Source organism: Balaenoptera acutorostrata, chromosome 4, assembly GCF_949987535.1.
Source record: "Balaenoptera acutorostrata chromosome 4, mBalAcu1.1, whole genome shotgun sequence".
Classification (NCBI taxonomy): Eukaryota; Metazoa; Chordata; class Mammalia; order Artiodactyla; family Balaenopteridae; genus Balaenoptera; species Balaenoptera acutorostrata.
The window spans coordinates 122,698,497-122,720,062 of NC_080067.1; the positions used below are offsets into that span (position 1 = coordinate 122,698,497).

The 21,566-nt window shown below is 35.3% G+C and overlaps 1 protein-coding gene across 1 annotated transcript in view; it reads right to left on the reverse strand.

Moving 5' to 3' along the window:
- The window catches only part of SAMSN1 (SAM domain, SH3 domain and nuclear localization signals 1), a 127,904-nt gene that overhangs the window by 64,712 nt on the left and 41,626 nt on the right, over positions 1–21,566 (reverse strand). Inside the window, 2 exon segments of the mRNA XM_057544862.1 lie at positions 12,941–13,293; positions 14,484–14,611. Of these exon segments, the coding sequence (XP_057400845.1) occupies positions 12,941–13,293; positions 14,484–14,611 (481 nt within the window).

Consider the following 21,566-nt stretch of genomic DNA (forward strand, 5'->3'; position numbering starts at 1 on the left):
GCATAAAAAATAAAAGTCACCCATAAATTGGGGAAAGTTTCACAAATTAGTAAGGTGAATGATTTTTATCCAGCTTGGATATTAAGCTCAAAAGAACACAACAATGACCCAGTTAAGAAAATCAGATTCTATTTAGAAAGTTACTTAAAAAAATATGTATTATCATAAGAGCTATTTATATTCAAAAGCATTTTGTAAAATCTGGAAGATACATAATTGGTCTGGTCATTTGTTATACCCTCTGTCCAGGGGTTTTTCTACTCTGTGATTTATCAAAAGTCCCAAACACTCTCTGATAGGAGTTTCAACCAAATCAGTTTGGAAAGCACAAAACTATTTCTGGGGAAATATCAGCGGCACCCATTAAAGGCTCTGTACAGTTTCATATAGGCTGATCACAGGAGTCTTTAGTACTGAGAATGCCCAAGGGCTGCCCAGGGCATTCCTTTGCTGTGTTCTCAGTGTGAGATCCCTAACGTGACTTGACTACCTTATAGGTATGGGATTTGGAAGACTTTGAAATCCCAGCTTGGCCCTGAAACAGGGCTTGTGCAACTTCCTCAACCTTCAGAGGCCTATTACCTCATTTGGAAAATTGAATTATCTACTTTATGGGATTGTTGTGTTTATCAGATTAAATAACTTCTGAAAGTGATATACATACGAGAGCTTCTCAGAAAGACTTCCTGGATTGGTGACGACGAAATTGAAAAATCAGGGAATTCTTTTCTTCTATGCAGAGATGATTCTCAAATTTTGGTGAACATAAAAATATCATCTAAAGAGCTTGTCAAAGGATGTTCATCCTAGAAATTCTGATTCAGTAATCTGGAGTGGGCAGACCTTGGTAACAAATACCGTAGGTGATTCTGATGTAGTTGGTTCATGAAACCACACACAGAGAAATAGTTTTAAAACATAATACTCTAGCCAGATTTTAAGGCAGATTGTTTTATTTGGAATCATCTGACATACTGTGATTCTTTCTTTCAATGTCTTTTCTCTCCTTCAAATCTTCAGGCTTCCAAACCCTCTAATTCTCATCTAGAATGAGTTCCCTAAGCCCCACTCCTAAATAGAAGTATATCGAGTTTTCACATCCAAGCAGCATTGAGTTCTAGTAAGCATGCAATGGCAAGACATCCAAGTTAGAAGAGCACTGCACATTTCCTCCTGCCTATTTATTTTAAAATTGGATAAAAATAAATAAAAGGTGTTCACCATTTTACATATTAAAATATAAGGCTCTGAGTTTGGGAATATTTTCATGGGAATCAGGTCCTATTCCCTAGATGATGGCTTAATATAATTCACAACTGCTATTTATTCCTTCACAAAGTTGATTCATGAATATTTATCCTGGACGAGATCTTAGTGGTTACCTAGTCTTACCTATTTGTTTTACAGCTGAAGAAATCGCAACCTATACCATCTGGCTTATCCTCCAACTCAGAATCTTCACAAACAAAGTTTCCCATCCAAGGCAATCCTAATCGAGAAGCAAGTCTACACTCAGAAAAATTTCCCCACTGAACCAAGCTTTGTTATCCACGTCAGAAAGGAATCTGGTGTCTAAAATTACAGTCATAAATCCTTCATGTAAATAGAACGCAGGACATTTGGGTTAATTTCTTTCCTAATGCCTTAACTCATGGGATAAAAAAAGTAGGATCATAGATTTATTCCACAAAGGAATACACTCCTCCAACAGAATAAAATTACCTTTTTACTTCAATAATTGAAAGTCTAGCATTAAAGAGCATTAACAAGTTATTTTCTCTGAATAGAGATTCTCTGCCACTTTCCATCGTAAAATCTGAATGCTTTTTGGGTAATTGCTGCTTTGGGTTATTTCCCCATTTTCTTTCCATGTGTACAGAAAATTTAGAGCTGATGATATTTTTAATATGAATCCTTATCTGCTGTTTTCACAGATTATTTTTGCACTTTTCAGAGTGTGTTCTGCTAACCCAGGCCCACACAGCTTGCAAAGATCCCCAGAACTCTTTCCTCTAATTCTTTTCACTCTTTATAAAGCTTTGAAAGATATTGATTCTGCAAATGTGAAAAATTAACTTATCAAAAAATAGCACACATAAAATGGGGACTGGTGAAAGAAACCCTAAGTATATTGTTTTAACTGGAAATTGTACCATTAACTGCTACAACTTACTGTATCCCTGTTATGGCTCTTTGTGATATATTTATCACTGTGTGGGAACAGTTTAATCTACTCCATACAGAGAACAGTAGGAGCTCTCAGTGGCCTCAAAATTTGATGGCCCTTGCCACAAACAACTGATCTAAATTTCTTGCAGGTGGCAGGTCTAACTTTTTTTCCAAAAGGAAATAACCCTTCTCTAAAAGTCAAATTTGTTTTCAAAGCTGCTGTGGTGTCTTTAACCACTTCTTTTTCTAGTTTTTCAGTTGACACTTTGTCATGACTTACGGAGGGTTGCATCAATCATTCTGGGTTCTTACAGAAAATGTTTTGTGGTGGTGACTATCCCATGCACGAAACTAAGTGCCCTTTGTGGGTGACTGCGTAGGTACCTCTGATTTCTTGCCAAATCATCCAGAATGCCACAAATCCATTAAATCTCTCCACAGGGAGGAAAAAAATTCTCACATCCTAGAGAGAGAATTTATGAGTTCATTTCAATCACCACAAATGAAAGCCACCCTTAATATTCATTAGAGATTTTATGGTGGCAATATGCATTATCTATTCCTATGCCCCTCTGAAAGGCCAATTTCTTTTGAAACCTTGCATGACTCCAAGCCACTCTTTGTAGAAACAATGGCCTATGTCCAAGTGGAGTCAGAAGAGGCAAATGGATGAAATTTCCTTGTCCATTGGTAATGATTCCGTTAAGCCATTGTGGTGGCTATGAGCTTCTAAGTTTTAAAAATGAAAGGACAGATTTGGAATGTACAGTCATGTCATTGTATCACTTCTCCGTCATCATCTGTGACCATATGTCCTAAAGTGAAAGGGGCTTTTTGGTTTGCATGACCAAAGATGACTTTCAAAACTGACATTTCTTTCCTTTGGAGAAATGTGTATACTGGGGACATAAGTCTATGAGCCTGAGAACTGTTCGTCTCTTCTTTTTCTACCACTACTGTTCAAGTCACCATCATCTTGCACCTATTTTTCTCTTCCAATCTGTTTTCATCACTGTATGGAAAGCACTCTTCTCAAAATAAAAACTTAAGCTTAAAACACTTCTTGCATAGCTTCCCCTTGTTTCTGGGAGATGAACAACAAAATTTAGCATAAGCTATGAGGCCATAAGTGGTCTGATCCTCCCTTGTGCCGCATCTCCTTGCTTTCCTTGTACCGCATCTGGACTTACCTTGTACCACATCTTCTTGCTTTCTCTCCCTGCCATGCTGACTCTCATTCTCCCTCATTTTGGCTAGTTAACTCCTGCTTTTTACATCAGATTTGAGCTCAATCATCATCACCCCTGAAAGTGTATCCTGACTCCTCAGCTAGATCAAATCTACCTATATAGGCTTCCATAGAGCCGTGTGGCTCTCATAGCTCTCATCAAAGTTACCATTTCATTTTTATTTGTGTAGTTATTTCTATTTTTGTCTCTGATTGGACTATGAGGCTGGCAGGGTTTGTTCTGCTCAACATTGTATCTTCCTAATCTGGAACAATGCAAATACTTCAAAACAAATTGTTGAGTGAATAAATAAATGAGTTCCTGACTTTAATCCATTTTGCACCCTGGCTAAAAATCCCTTTCAGTGGGTGAGATGTGGGCTTCAGTTTGGGTTGGGCTTAAGGTGAACTGCAAAAAGGCCATATTTCTAATCTAATTATTCATCAGTGTGGTTGAACCATGAGATGCATAAAGATCTTACACTGAATATTCATAAGGGCTTTAAGGGTGAATTCAACCAGTTGCTTTACAATTTCATAGGAAGGAGAGGAGACATGAATTTCTTTCCTTCATTTTTCATTCTCTTATGAAAAAGGTGCGTTATGCCTGACAGTTATCTTCTGACTCTAAAATAAAATATCATGACATGCATATGTGATATTGCTATGACAAAATATATGAAAGGAATTTTAAGAAGCTAAAATTGTTTTACATTTGTAAGACACTGCTGATACGGTGATAATTTGGGAAGTCAGAAAAGGGCAATGGGGAGCCCAGTACGTGTACCCTGAACCCCACCTTCTTTTTGTCTGCATGTCTCAGAGATTCACAAGCATGGGGTCACCAGGGCACCTCCGAGAAGCTATAAGCGGGGTCTCACCCTACCCGAACTAGGCAGTTCTGGCTTTCTTATCTATAGGGAGAAAATTGGACAAACTATACTTATAAATCTTAAAAATTAGTGAAAACTAGTAAATGTACATTTACTACAACATTATCTCATATGATACAAAATTGCTGAGAATTATTGATGGTGAGAATCTGACATCAGGTGTGGCATCTTTGTGGTCCCACAGCCCAGAGCAATACCTGATGTATCGTAGACATAATGCTGTTTTTCACTGCATGAAAGGTAAATAATTATAAACACATAATTAAAAATTGTAATTAAATAGTAATAATTGTCACTAGAAATAGTAGCTCTTCTTCATTACGTTCCAACTGTGTGTCAGGTATAGTTAAACATTTTACATCCAATTTTTACAAGAACTCCACAAAGAAGTCTTCATTATGCCTATATAGATAAGAAACTGAAACTCAAATAATTCAAGTAACTTAGCAATCACACAGCCAGTAAGCAGTGAGGCTACAGTTCAAGTCCAGGCTTCTTTGGCTCCAACACTCTCAGTTTCCACCATGTACAGCCCCTCTTTGCCACCATGTTTATTTTTCTTTCTGCTGAACAATTTAAAGACAACTTTGTCATAGGAAAGGTCTGGACTGAGAGTTAGGAGGTTTATGTTCAGTACCATCTCTGCCATCATCTGCTGTGGGACCTCAGGTAATTCACTTAATCTTCATGCGCCTCAATTTCTCCATCTGTAAGATGTCAGTGATGTTTTGCCTAGTTCACAGCGCCAGTATAAAATGAAATGTGGGAAAAGTTATATTGCATCTCAAAGGCAGGGACTCTATGTATTAAGTGATTAAGCCCCTATCTTGAAGTGGCACTTTCAAATGCATCATTTCATTTTATACTGAAAGTTGGGAACTAACATCTTCACTTTTCACAGATGAGAAAGTATAGATATATTACTAGCCTAATCTCGAAAGTTACAAAGTCATGCTCTTTGCAGGAAAACGTTGGACTCTTACTGATTTGGGTTTAAAATCTAGTCCTGCAACCTACTGCTACATTACATAAATTATTTAATCTCTTTTACCATTAAAATGGGAATAATAATACCACCTAACTGAATCATAACACAAAGATAGCATATATAAAAACACCTGAAATATAGTCAACTGCTAAGTCAATGGAGACTATGATTGTCTTTGTATCGACATGTCTGAATGATCAGGACAAGATCTCAAAGGTGCCACCTAGTGTGTGTGTATGTGTGTGTGTGTGTGTGTGTGTGTGTGTGTGTGTGTGAGAGAGAGAGAGAGAGAGAGAGAGGGAGGGAGAGAGAGAGATGGGTGATGGTGGCAGAAGAGGATGTCTCACTCCAGCCCAGCACTCTTCACACTGCACGGCCCCTGCTCTTCTGCCACCCTCTACAATTCTACTTAAACTTCACCCGCCCATTTGTCAAAGCAGGATTTTGTCCTCTGAAATGGCATTCAAAAGGATTTTTAAAAACAGTTCTTCTTGAGTGGCAGAAACCTTCTTAGTTCCTGAGAATGGAAATATAGACATTTTGGTTCATGAAGAAGTTTTCATGGTCAGGAGAACCTGGCTGTATCCCAGGTGAAGTCTGTATTCACATACATAGTTGTTGGTTCAGAACATGAGGAAGTAGCCAGGACAGAGGAAGTTTAGTTGGTCAGGAAAAAGAATAAAAAATAAAAATCCAAACCTAAAATAGCTTATGTAAAAAAAAAAAAAAAAAGAAATCAGGTCAACAATGGGCATCTGAAAAGTGAGAAGAGAGCTGCTTTGAAAAAGCTGAAAGAAAGTCTTTATGTACTAATCTCTTTCTGCACATAGGACTTATCTTCCTTGGTGTACCCTCATAGCCCAAATACTGAAGTTAAAAAGGAGTCTTAAAAATCATTGATAGCTCTCCCTCCTCCTAAAGATGAGGGGGCAGCAGGCCATGGAGATTAAGCATCCTGACCCAGAGAGATCCCAGTAAGTGACCGAGTTGAGCTCACAACTGGCTCTCCTGCCTCCAACCTGTGCTCCTTTGATGTATAACATCGCTTCTGACACACTATGCTGCACACTCAAAATATGACTTGGTCTTTAGCTTGCTTAGCAATATTTGAATTTTGAGCTTGCTTCTCTGCCACGAAAGAAATTCTACCAATACTTGGGGCATTCTCCAAGTCTCATTATATAAAATGTTCTAACATTTAGGCCTCTCTCTTTCCAAAGGCCAGTGTCCAGTATTAGTGATTTGCTTTATTCTTCTGAACCACGCAGAAGCGTTAGGTTCTCAGTAAGGAGGCACTTGAGGTCTCGCATGTTCAATGAGCATAACTGGGTCCCCTTCAGATTGACGTTCGTTGTCCTCCTTTGTCTATTTGAGAATCCAAAGAAGCAAATTTCAACTTTCTTGTAGAAGCCAAAATGTAGTTATAATTGATTATCATGGGTTCTCTATCATTATCACAAGAGCTATTCTAAATTACAAATATTTTATGAAGACTTTAGAAAGATTTTATTTTGGGGAGTACCAATTCAACTTTCTCCTTAATTTGATGCACTTGCGTAAATAAGCACAGAGAAAAACAACAACAAAACAAAGAGAGAAGTGGGACAAAACCCTTAAGGCAATTCATGAAAAAGAGGGATTCTTGGTTTCTATAACAGTTCTAGAACTACATCACAGGTCTGTTATTTTCACTGATATTCATGAGGTTTGTGTAACTGGGAAAAGCCAAACGTTAACCTAAATAATTTGATTCGTTTGCATTCTACACTGCCCTGCTTCAAAAGTCTAATTTAATAATATATCTAGTTATCCTGGACTTCTAGAATAAGACTTCACACTTACGGAGCAATTACATTTTCTCCTTTTATCTTTATATTTATTTTATAAGATTTTATTAGAAAAATACGTTTAAACATTCCATAAACATTTACAAATTACTCTCCTCAAACTCAACCTAAATAATTTCCATAAATCTGATATCTTGCATTATAATATCTCATAATTTAAATGTTTCTTCCATAACTTCTTTTCTATTTTTTTAATTTTTAAATTTTTAATTTTTAAAAATTAATTTATTTAATTTATTTTTGGCTGCGTTGGGTCTTCGTTGCTGTGCGTGGGCTTTCTCTAGTTGCAGCGAGCGGTGACTACTCTTTGTTGCGGTGCATGAGCTCCTCGTTGCGGTGGCTTCTCTTGTTGCGGAGCACGGGCTCTAGGCTCGCGGGCTCAGTAGTTGTGGTGATCGGGCTTAGTTGCTCTGTGGCATGTGCGATATTCCTGGACCAGGGCTCGAACCCGTGTCCCCTGCATTGGCAGGCGGATTCTTAACCCCTGCGCCACCAGGGAAGCCCAGCTTCTCTTTTTTAGTGTAAATGTGTTTGCACATCTGGCCAGATCTTTTCCAGGATTATTTTATATACAAGTATCGCAATATGTTTCCCATCTTAGTGAATTTTTATACTGAGGATTGTGATTATTTGTTTTTCCTTTTTACCTTTTTTAATAAGACCCCATAAAATCTCATTATAAATATGAAACGGTAGATTCTTCCTCCCACATACATATTCATAGCTTAAGTGGCTTAGGAGGCACTTGACATGAGTTTGCTAATGAGTGAATAAATGGATGAACGAATAAATGAATGAATGAATAAGCTGTTGCAGTATCTCCCATTTTTCAAATTCTCTTGGGTAAATGTTAATTCTCCTTCCATCAAATATTATTGGCTATAATTAAAAATTTGTCATGTAAAATACTCATAATTAATTATTTGTTCTTGTTCATTTAGGACCTTAAATTATTTTTAGAATCTTGATTCTCAAGTTAATTAATTTCAGTGCAGATTGTAATAAGTATAAATATCTTTTGGTATTTTTCTATCACATTTTCCTATTTTTCCTTCTGCATTTCTCAGTACAGATTATCATTTACTCTGCCTTCCTTTTCACAGGTTGTCCAGATCCATTCATTAAAACCTGTTCTCTTTCCATATGACCATAATTCCAAGGTAAGCAGATAAAAGTTTAAAGCTGTTCTAACAAATAGCTTTTGCTGTTAGAGTTGAACACAAGGGCATTAAACTATGAGAAATCAGGCATTGATGGTTCATAGCCTGTCTTCCTCTGCGTGGATATGGGAGCAGTCTTCTTGGTATGTGTTATTCACTGGGCCAGTAAAAATACGCCCATCAGTGGGACACAGAGACTTTTGTCAGGAATCTAACATCACTAATGTACAAAGAAAATGATAATAGAGCTTATGAAATTAATTTTGCCTTTTTTCTAAACCACGTGCCTCCTTACTCTCTTTTTACTGGTCCTCTCAATCCTCATTCCTTTTCACACATTTTTTTTCTTCGAAGTGTACCGCATGAATTCTTACTCATCCATATGTATTTTTAACCTTCCATACTATTCATCAAACAGGTAGAGAAGAAAGGAAGATCTAAATGAGAAAACAGTATAAACAAAGCTATGAAGATGGGAAACAAGTCATTGTGTTTGGCAAAAGGATGGTATCACTGTGCTTACAGCAGAGTGTGTGTGTGAAAGAGACTGGTGAGAATCTAGTTAGAAGGCAGATTAGGTGAATGAGTTTGCTTTTGACCCTGTAGGTGTTGGGGAGATGCTTAAAAGTTTGTATGGGGAGCAGTAACACTAGGTTTGAGCTTCAGAATCATTATTCAGGTAGCATTTATCAAGTAGATTATGACATGTCATGTTGATTGAAGGAAGTAGCCTAGACTAGGGTCAGAGATACTGGGAGAGATTGCCAAGGTTGAGAATAGAAAGACAAAGTAGAAGATAGGCACAAATAGCTTATCCTGGTTTTGTCACCTCTCTCCCATAGATCAGCAGTTTTGGGGGGACAGTATTAAAACTCTGAAACCACTTAGCAGTGGGGCTGTAAGACCCAAGAACATTTTTCTATGTCAATAATTAGAGCATCCACTACTCCCCATTTGAATTGAAAGGTTAACTGTAAAATCTTTGTTCCTTTATTTCTTGGTTAATTTTAGCACACATCCTGTTCCTCTCACTGAAACAGTTCTGTAAAGAAATCTTCCATTCTCCACACTTTCTCTTTTGGTGCAATTTTGATGGGTTCACATAATACTCCAATAAGACCTTTCAGCTCCACTCTTATCATCCTCTTCTTATGCATTTTAAGATGCTTTAAGTGGAGCTTTGTTTATTTTCTCACCTTGAGATTTGGTATATAAACTTCACTTATTTTTCTTTGACTTTTACGTAATTTGGTTTCTCATTATTATAATTTTTCTATCTATACTGCATTTTAATTCTTCTATACGTGGGTCTCTGTTTTGTTCTTTCAGGACTTTGACTTTCCTTCTTTCTGAAAGAGCTTTTGTTACTATCATTTTTAAATATATCACACTATTTTTATAAAATAGATTCTGGAACATTTTAGACATTTGAAGGGAAAAAGGGATATTTGTTCCCCTTTTTCATGTCAAGATTACTTCCATTTCTTAATCTGATAAACTATTTATTCTTCTTATAAATCTGAAAAAAATATCCAAGATTTTGAAAAATATATTAGCTACTCTTTTAATATTACCTTAAAGGAAGACCTCTTCTCCTTTGCAACACACAAACTTTATTCTTTCTTGCCCTTATTCCCAACTAAGTCTATGGCTCACTTTCCTCTTTTTTGTTATGATGTTTCAAGTTCTCAGCAGGCAGGATTTCATAAATATCCTTCAATCACTCTCCTTGTAAGTTGATTGTAAACACTTGGCTACAAATATTATTTTTGGTTACCTCCACTATTACCTTTCTTAAGATGCATCTGAAATTCTCTCTCAACACCACTCATCTTGGATGTTAGAAAAGATCGGCATCCCTAAGTAGTTTTTCCTTTCACATCTCTCTTGTGGAGTTTACACTTTCGTAAATCTCATCTTTTGCCTTTCTCAATTTATATCAAATCTGTAATCACATATCTCTCCCCACTCCTCAGATCCCATAGACCTTACACACAACTAAACTGCATGTTAATCATCTGTGTGTGTCTCATTCTCCCCTTGTTGACTTCTGTGAAGAGTCCGTCACAAATAATACATTTCCCTGACTGGATTCAATTTGTTTATGGTATCTCAACTGAGTAAAATGTTGCTCCTTTCCAAGCCCAGTACAAGCCTCTTGACTCTTTGATTTAGGTATAAATATTACCTACTATCAACTGAGTCCTGACGCCATTTCATTTAATCTTCCCAACAGCCTTTGCACAGCAGACCTCGATAACCTTGTTTTACAAATGGGTATTTTCAGTATGCAAAGAATCACTTGGAGGAAAAGAGATGAGTAGGGTCTGAAACCAATATAGAATTGGAATTTGCACGTTAAAGAGGGTAAGGAGTTTGCCCAATCTCACTCTGCTAGTGATGTCAGCGTTGGCATTACATCCAGCTCTATAAGAACCAGCTTTGAGAGTGTGAGCCTGAAGTGGGCTAGCAGGGAGGTGTACCTGGGTGAATAAGGACTGTCTAGAAGACAAGTCACTTTCAGGCCACCTCAAAACTCTGATTTAATGATGAGATCAAAAACACTGGAATCCACTATTGCTGAAATTTCTGACATCGAGAAACTAATTTGTGGATTGGTTTTATTTCCCCCAAAATGTGGGGTTTAGGCTCAGCTCCAATGTATCTGTATATGTAGGTACATTTAGAAAAAAATCTGGTCACACTTTTACCCTTTAAAATTGCAAAAATGTCACTGCTGACTACCTGTCATTGATAGTAAGTAACACTCATTTGAGAAGACTTTTCCCTCAACACTATCTGCCTTCTGTATCTTCCCTAGAATGAAAGTTAAAGTATAACCCAAATGATAGCCTTGTAATTACTACAGAAAAAAAAAATACCAGCTATGCTAAAATGAAACTAGATTTTTTACTTGCTATTATTATAGCATATATGTGTAGAATATAAAAATAATAATTTGCACTCATCCAACTTCTTTCACTCTATGTCTCAAATCCCTGAGTGCAAGGGGTCTCATTAAGTTTACCAAACCAATTTAACTCTAACGTGTTCTTGAACCTTCTCTCCAAATCCACTGAGGTTTTCCTGTCACAAATGTTGAACACTATCATCTGAAATTCTGAGCACTCTGCAGATATGTTTGACCTTCTGCAGATAAAAACTCCTTACTTAATCATTTAGCTATGTACTAAAATAGGCAAAACTACCTAAATAAAAAAGAAAAACATTACTATGTATATATACCAAAATCAATACACGCATTCACAAACACTCACACACACATAATAACTGAGTTTATGTACGATTGCATTAATATAGGGACAGTTAGAAGAATGAGAAGAAAAGTTTTATACAGATCTATGGTAACAAAGTCCATTGGTTTCTAAAACTCCATTCATTTAGTCAGCAAATGTTACTCAAATATTTATTGAGTGCCTATAATATTCTAGAGACTACGGTGGATACAAAGATGAATTACTTATAGCAAATAAGCTAACGTCCAACTCATCCCACTACAGTGTGGAGTGTGGTAAGCTCCATGAAGACAGGAGCAGTGCATGTATTGTTTAGCTCTGCGTCCCCAGTCTAATATTGTACTGGCACAGTGACACCAATATGTATTTGATGCCTATACAATGAAAAAATAATGCCCTTAAGTGATCTAGAAGTTCAAAGGAAGGAATTTCCTGTCTGGCATGACCCAGGAAGGCTTTCTAGAGGACAAAGTATTTGATCTGAGTCTGAAGGGATAGGGTAATGTTTTTAAAGGAAAGAATAATACACCAGGCAGATAAGTAACTTATGTTCAAGTTAAAAAAAATTAGACACTTTTAAATCTTAGAATATTTGTGTTATTTAATTTTAGTTTCTCAATTACCTCATGAGCTTAATATTACTATTTCCATTTTACTATTGAGAAAATTGAAATTAAAAGGTTTCAATAATTTACCCAAGCTAAACAAATAGCAGAGGTTGGATTCAAGCCCAGATTTGTCTAACTCCAAATCCATACTCTTTCTCTTGTACCATATAGCCTTAGGACCTAGCTTAGTATATGGAAAACACTATAATGTATTAGCTAAAATCAGGATCCTTAGTCTAGTTTCTAGATCTTGGCTCCATTTCTTATTAGATCTGTGACGTTGTACCTGTTATTTTTTTGTACCCCATTGTTCTCAATTGTAAAATAGGAAGGAATTAATAGTAGAATAACACTTCCTACATTATAGGGTTGTTGTGAGATTTAAATGAAATGATACAGGTGAAGTGCTTAGAAGAATAGCATGCACAAAGAAAATGCTCATTTAAATTAGCTATTATTTGTCTGTGAAACTGCAAGACAACAGCAATAATTTAGACAATTCAACGCACATCTTCTTGATCTGAATCAACATCCATTGTCTTCCTTTAGTTAAAGAGAAATCCCTGGAATATGTTCTGCAGTAGTTTATTCGAACACAAGGAACATGTCCAATAGTAACATGACAGCAGAAGTCACAAGAACTGCATTGCTTTTTGGAAAGACAGCTCTAGCTCTGGTAACTTTCCAGAGACTCATAAATTTGACTGATTAGCACATTTGTTATCTATTTCTTTCCTGCTAGTACAAACATCTAGATAAGATGATACATTTCCATAGTTTACAAACTTACCCATGAGTGTGGGAGATCCATATCTGTACAAGAAGACTTGAGATCTGGGTGGTGAGTGCAGTGGAAACAGTTGTCCCAGGGTCCAACCCGGTCAATTTGGAAATCAACATATGTCCACAGTGGGTTTTCTGGAAAAGGCTTCCAGCTGTTCCACATCTGAACTTCACCTCCACTGTGGGATAATATTTTGGCCAAGCTGCATCCAGTTGAAGTACTGGGTCTAACCAGTGATGCAGAAATAGAATCTAATCTAATCTCCATTTCTTCCTTCTTCCTTGTACTAACATTATTAACTTTCTTTTCTTGGGATTTGGCTAATGTCATACAGGAAATCAATGTTTCATCTTCATCTTCTGAATGGTAAAGAAAAATAAGAGGTAAGTCTGTCTAATAATTTTGCACATGTAGAAATTATGACTATTATAATTCCCTTTATATAATAGAAATGAATGAGCATCATAGGCTAAACCAGGAAGTCATATAATTTCACAAAATAGTTTTACAATAGCATTTCTTTAAAGGGTAAGTCTTTGATATATTAAGTGACTGGTTTTGTAAAAACAGATTTACCTAAAATTTTTTGAAGGCATATATAATGATTAAAGCCAGTTTGACTGGAATGACTGAAAACTACATGAAACTAGTGTACTTGAAAGACACTTTAGAAAAAATACAAATTAAAAAAAATTCTCCACATGTTATAAGCATGATATAGTATGTTTCTATTCTTAAATATTTTTAATTTTTGAGGTCATGTGTATAAGAGAGCATCATAAAGAAGCACATCAAATCTTTGCCTTACTTACAAGAATGAAATCTCAGTAGAGATTTTTGGAAATTCTTTTGGTATCCTAAATTTCTCTATTTTAGTATCAATCTGCAAAGAGATTTATGCACGTGGTATGTCTCACGGTAAAATATTTTGGAAAAGTAAGAACAAGACTGAGAAAACAAAAGAAAAAGGTACATCTTTGGTCCTATAAAGTTGATTAGTGAGACCTATATGTGCATGTAGTGTAGGGTCTGATGAAATTTCTGTTAACATATAAAACATTTATAGAAAATAGAAACATATATTACCCTTAGTAAATTGTGCCATATGGTCGAATCTATTTAAATTCAAATGCTTAGCTGGTATAAACAAAAGATTATGATTAATAGCGCATTCTTGTAAATAAATGAAAATCAAAGTTGCATGTCACGATCTGCCAATTAGCTGCATTCACATCAAAACTGAATCATACTGTTTTCTATGACCAAGGAATGGGAACAGTGGACAATGCTGACCCTTATTTTGTTGCTGAGCTTTACCCATATCTTTCTCTTCCTCTTCCTCTGAGTCTGGTTCTGAAGGAAAGGGGAAATGGAATGTCATGGATGAAACTCAGGAACAGTGTAAGGATACTTGTTTCACAAATAACTTGGCAAAAAAACTCAACGTTTAATGATTACTTTAAGGCCTTATCAAAATGTCCTTCATTAATATATGCTACCCCAATTCTTCCTCAAAACGTTTTTATCAGCTCATTGAGTTCTTACTCACGGAGATTTATTGACGTAGGTTTCATCTCATTCAGACTCGGCACCCTGGCTTTCTTGGTCCAAACCAGTTTCTGTAGTCTCTTTAAGGTGCCCACGGATTCCACGGGGTCATCACCTGATTTTATGGCCTAGCACAAACACAGCTCGGGGTAAAGACAAATCATTCTCCACAAAAAATTAAATATAAAATGTGTTGAGATCATAAACATAGGAAAATTAAATAATATGACCTTGACCTGTAGCCTGAGACAATTTAAGCAATAACTTGAAAGCACACCACCTTTTGCAGGTTCAAATTTGTAACGTATATTACAGCTGGCCAGTCATAACAAGACGGAGCATTTTTTAACCATTTTTTTTTCTTTTTTCTTCAAAATGCAGCAAAATGGATTGAATCCAGAGCCATCTATAAAGGAGGCACCCCTGCTCAAGGTGAAATGGTGGACAGGAAAAAGTCCTTTGCAGCATAACGTAGATGGAGCAAGAAATTGAAAGTTGCTACTTGCATGTGTTAGAATTGACTGATAGTGTTAAAAAAAAAAAGCAGAATTCAATTTTCTTTATTTTCCTTTTGGAAATTTCTGGTAAAACAGCATTTTATTTCAAGTATGAAATATTTTCAAACAATATACTTTTCTTTAAATAGCCTCTTGCTTTCTAAAGGATACACACTGAGAAAAGTAAAAACACAGCCACAACATTCTATATTATGTTTTAGTACATAGTCATTAGTATTTAGTCATTGGTTTATTGTGGCAAAAAAAAATATCGATAAAAGAATTAACATTGCTTTAATGACTCAAAGTTTTTTTTGGAAGATACAGAAATATTTCTCACTAGCTTAATGTTGACAAATTTGTATTTATATTGCTTTTACTTATTATTTTAAAGATATTATTCTCTTAAAGATTTCAAAATATTTTGGAAATTAATACCTTATGTGCTAAATGTTATACTAATTGGTAAGATAGCTGTATTCTGTTGTATTAACAAGATAAGAAGTTATGCATAGAGGAATACTTCTTTTTCATCCAGAAAACTCAGAATTCAGAAATACTTCTCTGCCTGCTTCTGCCTCATTCTTTCCATCGAACAGCTGATAAATGACATCAAAATAGATACTGCATTTTTAAAAAGGTGAATGATTTGCTTCCTCATTAATGTTTGAATGAGACATAATTATAACAGTGCTTTCCAATCCTTTGACAGAGACTGTAAGCCCAAAGAAATATTTGGAAGAAAAGGATCTCTGGCATACAAACATTTCTAATTATTATATTTAGTTCTTATTCTTGGTCTTTAAGAATGACTTTGAACAGCCAACATAAACTTGATGTTCTGTCTGCATAATAATACCTAAATAAGAAATGGGATGTTTTGTCAGAGCAAGCCATACCTGTTTGCATTAAATAAATGGAAAAATACTGAAATCATTTTAATCTTACAGAGAGGACTCTGATGAGATTTTCTTAGATATGCAAAATTTTCCTCTTTTTCCAAAGGTCATGCTTAGCTCACCACGATTTCTATTGCTATTTATTTTTGTATTATTTTCCCCAGTATTCCTTTTCAGTACTTTCTGAGTTACTCAGCTTTACAGGTCTATTACAACTCAAGAAGAGTGATTTTCTAATCTTTAGCCCCTTCCAGAAATAATAAGCTGGCATTGCACAACCATTGAGCACAGTATTTTTTGTTGTTGTGCTTCTTTTCTTATGGCAACCTCTTCATCTTACAGACAAAGCTTAATTGCTCCATTGAAACACTGGCAGCAAAAATAACCTTCTCTTTCCCCCTTCTTTGTGAAAAAGACTTTCACTTGATTTGGGGAAAGATGTTAGATCCAGGGTAACTGAATTTCTTACTAACCATTTGCCCTTAGGAGGAATGGAAACTTTTGAATAGTGTCTAAATTCAAATGTGTGGTCCCATGGCCCAGAGGTGGTAAAAAAAACTGGCCCCACATTATTTTGTTCCTACTCTATTACAGCCTTTTAAGACACAGTATTGTTAACTTTTATATCTTTATTCACTTACTCATATTTGAATTATTAGAGATCAGTCTATTGCATTTTATTCATTTTTGAATCCGATATGCCTAGGATTGTGCATGGCTTAATAAATGCTTGCTGAATGTAAATACACTCTTGGCTTCATACTTATGTTTTATCTACCAAATGGATTACTTGTAGTAAATTGTTTATATTAGGCTGGCTACTTTTTAATAGCAAAGTACTTCTGGAAAACTTTCTCTTGCTATTAGATTGTATATACCTGATGCATGAAAATTAGAGTTACTATTATTATAAGAGGTATAGAATCATTAAGATTTTCTATTAAAAAGAAATCTTCTAGAATATTTTAAAATAATAGTGTTATTCACTACAATCCTCTAACCTGTTACCTGTATATTTGGACTGAATTTGATTAAAATTTCCGTAATGTGCCTTTTAATTTCTAGATATTTTCTAAGAAGACCGACCTGTAAATTAAACTTACCATTCAACCAATCAACAAACTTTTATTGAGCACCTACTATATGTCAAACACTATCACACTTTCTGGGAATACGGCATTGAGCAAGTAAGATGAGATCCCTGCTTTCATAGTCTGCATTCTAGAGATAAGTGACATACCATTAACATATAAACAAGTACATGAACAATAAAATGTTGCATAAGAAGTGCTGTGCTAAGAATTCACAGGGTGATGGCATGGGAATGGGGGGGTTACTAATTTACATTAGGTTATCAGAAGGGTTTCACTGAGGATACTGAAACCGAGGCTTGAATGACAAGAAGGAACCAGACATATGAAAATTTGGAGATCGTTTTGGATTCAGTGGATGGTCAGGAAGAACATTTCAACTGAAACTTTGATGGAAAAGAGCGAGCTAGGCAAATAGCAGAGGGAAGAGAATTCCTGGAAGGGGATACAGCCTGTGCAAAGGTTCTAAACCTGGAATTCTTACTGTATACCTAAGGAAGAGAAAGAAGGGAAGAGTGGCATGAAATGAGGCCGGAGATTTAACTAGGAGTCTTCAAGGAAGATTTTTTAAAGCAGGCTGAGGAATATATATTTTATTCTAATCAGAGGAATGACACAACTTGGTTTACATTTTTATTCATCTTCCCTCTTCATTGAATTTTGATCATCTTCCTTTTTAAAGGACTTTTCCCAATAGCCTTTAAACGTGCTCTGATCTCATCCATCTTTAATTCACAATCTTTTATTTACCACTCTTTCTACTCCCTTTCCCAGGCATGCTTCTCAAAAAAGTTAACTGTGTATGCTTCCTTTAATTTAATCTTTTTAATTTCTCATCCTTTCAACCCATCTCATGTACTCATCAATCAGCTTTTGTCTCTACTATTCCATTTAAATTGCTTTTGTGGTCCAATGAACTCCACAAACTCCATTACTACTTGATATTCAGCAATATTGACCATGATGACCTTTAGGAAATACTTTCTTTTCTTGGCTTCTGTGACTCCATGTTCCTGGTTTTTCCTTTCACCTTTTTTGGCTGTTTTTTCTCTGACTCCTATATGCTGACACCTCCTTTTCTCTCAAAATTAAATGCTTAAATTCCTTTAGAACTAGCTCTGGGCCTTTATATAATATTGCCATCATTTTTTTTCTCATCTACACACACACACACACACACACACACACACAGATACACACAGATACCCACACACACACACACACACACACACAACTTTTAATACCACTTATATGCTGATGATTCCCAATTTATTTCTCTAAGGCTTTCTTCAGAGCTTCAGACTCACCTCTCCAACTGTCTATTTAAAATGATTTATAAACCTGATCAAGAGTGACCTTTAGCCGCCCCCGCCCAAACATGTTTCTCACCTGGTCTTCTTCAACTTACTGAATGCCATCTTCATCCATCCTCCTGCATATCCCATAAATCAGATTATCACCTTTGCCGTTTACCTCTCTTTTGTTTACTTATATTTATCCCATTACCGAGTTTGGTCTATTCTCCAACATGTGTCTTGAAGCTGTTTCTTTTTTACCATTTCCATTGTTATCACCCTAGTTTAATTTTCTTTCATTGAAACTATTGCCAAGTCCCCAGTTGGTTTTCTTTTAGTTTTTATACTCCTTTAGTTGATTTGTAATATAAGGTTAGAGTTCTCTTTGAAAGATGTAAATCTGGTGATATTACTATCTCTTAAATTACTGCAGAAATTCCAAGTATTCTTTTAATAAAATCCAAAACTTAACTGGGTCTATAAGGCCCACGTCTCTAGGGTCCCCACTGGCTCACAAGGTGCAGACCTCTAGTTTCCTAATCTCTGTAACTCTCTTTTCTCAGTGTTTTTGTATATGCTGCTCCGTCTGCCTGGAATGTTTATTCTCATTCTCTTGACCTGGTTAATTCCTTCCTACTCACCCCTGGAGCCTCAACCTAATGTCATTTTTTTCAGGCAGATCGTTCCTGACTCCTAAGTCCAAATTAGGTCTGCATTCTTTTATGGTCTTGTCTTTCACTGCAATTTCAGATTTACATTTTTGTGTCATCATTGGTTAAATGTCTTTCTTCTCCAATAGGCTCTAAACTGAAGGAAGGTAGGAACCATACCCTTCTATATAGGTATCATGCAGTATCCTTAGTATCTGTTAACATTGTTGACAGTTAGTACTCCATATGAATTAGTTAAAATAATAATATGAAGTGAATGAATGAATAAATGGATGAGGACTTGATTTGGTAAAATCTATCTATTTCTTCAAAATGTAATGATGCAAAAAACAGGATTAGGAATTGAGAAATGAGAGGAAATTTAAAAATTATTGTATTTTGCTTACTTATTGTTTTCCTTCATCAAAATGGTAATTATATGTGAATATAAATTAAATATTTTCATACATATATTTTAATATGTATATACTATATTTTTTATATATAAATGTGCATATCTTTTAGTTCACTTGGCTCACATTCCTTAAATAATGTAAAAATTTTGTTACAAGTGTTGGATTAAATATACCTCATTTTCTGACACTTTGCTTGACTATTAGGATGATAGAACAATTTTTAGAAAATAGCACCAATGAATTATTGAACTGGATTAGTCCTACAATCATATTTTATGAGCCAGGATGGAAATTACTGGACTTCTAGTCTACCACCCTATTTAAAAAAAGAGAAAACCCAGAGAAGATAAGTGGCTTATCCAGGGAAAGATAATTTGTTAATAACAGAGCTAGGATGAGAATCAAGTATTCTGACTTTTAATCCAATATTCTTTCTCACAAGATTTTTAGGAACCAACTAATTATCTAGTTACTAGTTTTCTGGTATTGATGGTCACTTTAAGACCAACCAAACTCAGGGTTTTGATTTATAAGTATATGTATGTATTTCATATATGTATTTCACTACCAGGGAATTTAAATCTCTTCCAATTTTATCCCCTTCCTTTTACACGGGAGAAACTTAGGCTTATGGAGACTAAGTAAATCCAAATCATCTAACTGTATGAACTGTGATCTCTTTACGCTACTAATGAAAAGGAAGTTGGAAAGTAACATGATAGACCTTGAATGAAGTAAAATAATTTCCCTTTGTTCTTTTTTAGCTCTTAATTTCTGATTTAGAAAAATTTTCCTCTCTAGTGATCTCTTTAGCAAGTATTCAAATAGAAAAAACCAGATCACCTGACATCTATATCACATAATTTCTTCAACAGAGGAAATAGAGGTTTTTAAAAAGTTATTATCTTGGTTTATTTTAAAAGGAAGCTGTAATGAACACCCTGAAGTGAAACTTCAAGTAGTTTCATGTATTTTGCATTGACAATTTCTCTGAACCTGGTAGTCTTATGACTCTTCACTTATTTACTCAAATTTTGCCAATTCTTAGGGCTTTAGAAATGATTTTTTTAATGTGCACAATACACTGTTAAGTGAAAAATCAGAATGCAAATTTGTATAAAAAGTATAAACACCGCTCTAAGTGCCTTCTTTCTTCTTTATATACTCGGCATTTTCCAAGTTTTCTACAATGAAGATATATTACTTCTATAATTGGGAGAAATTCTATAATTTAAGAAATGTATTAAGAATATAGGTTTGTTTTAATCAAATCTATTTCTGCCAAAACTGTATCTCCATTCTCTTTTACGTGAAAGTGATTACTCTCTATTTATGACCTAAAACATACTCTAAAAAGATAATTTGTAAGGTCACAATGATCAATTAACATTTAGTAACTCAATGGAGAGTAATAAAACCAAGAGGATTATGAACTAGAATCAATCAATGCAAACAAGTTTCATCTCAGAGGTTTATTTTACTGCTTTCTTTGGAACTACAACTAGCTAAAAAGACAATCTGAAAATAATTCATTTACACAAAAGAAATATTGATTGAAGAAATAACTGGTGGGAAAATTGCCATGTTGATGTTAAATATACTTACATAATTATAATTACAAAAAGTATTGTTTTTGTGATAGAAATTGAAATGAAATGAAGACTGTATCAGCACTTAAAGTAGGGTTGGGCACAATAAAAAAAGTCATTGAATGCATAGGCAGGTGCATACACTAATTAATGAAATAGAATATATTCTCCTAGAAGCCTTATAAGATATTTACTTATTCATTCAACACATATTTACTGAGCACCTAACCTCTGGGAGACGCAAAAGAGAATAAGACATTTTGTCTGCCTTGTGATGCTCATTGCTTAATATGAGTGATTTTAAAAAACAGTCACCTAAGTTTCTGTGTCTGTCCCCTCCACTGAAAGGTGAGCTCTTTGGGGTTCCAGAGCTGTTATGCACATCTCAACCCTGGTCTCTAACATGCTCAATAAATATATGGGAACTGAACAGTTGGTCAAAAATACATCTGGAGGAAAAGGTGAATGTGTGTCATATGAGAAATACAAATAAAATGTGATGGTTATTCACAGGAAAGACTGCACCAAGTAAGGTGGGGAAAGGAAATGCATTTGCCTAGAGGATTAGCAGGCATTGAACAGCTAAGCAATGTAATTTAGCATGTCTAATGAAGCCCTTTATGTAACAGGCTTATCCCACTATATAA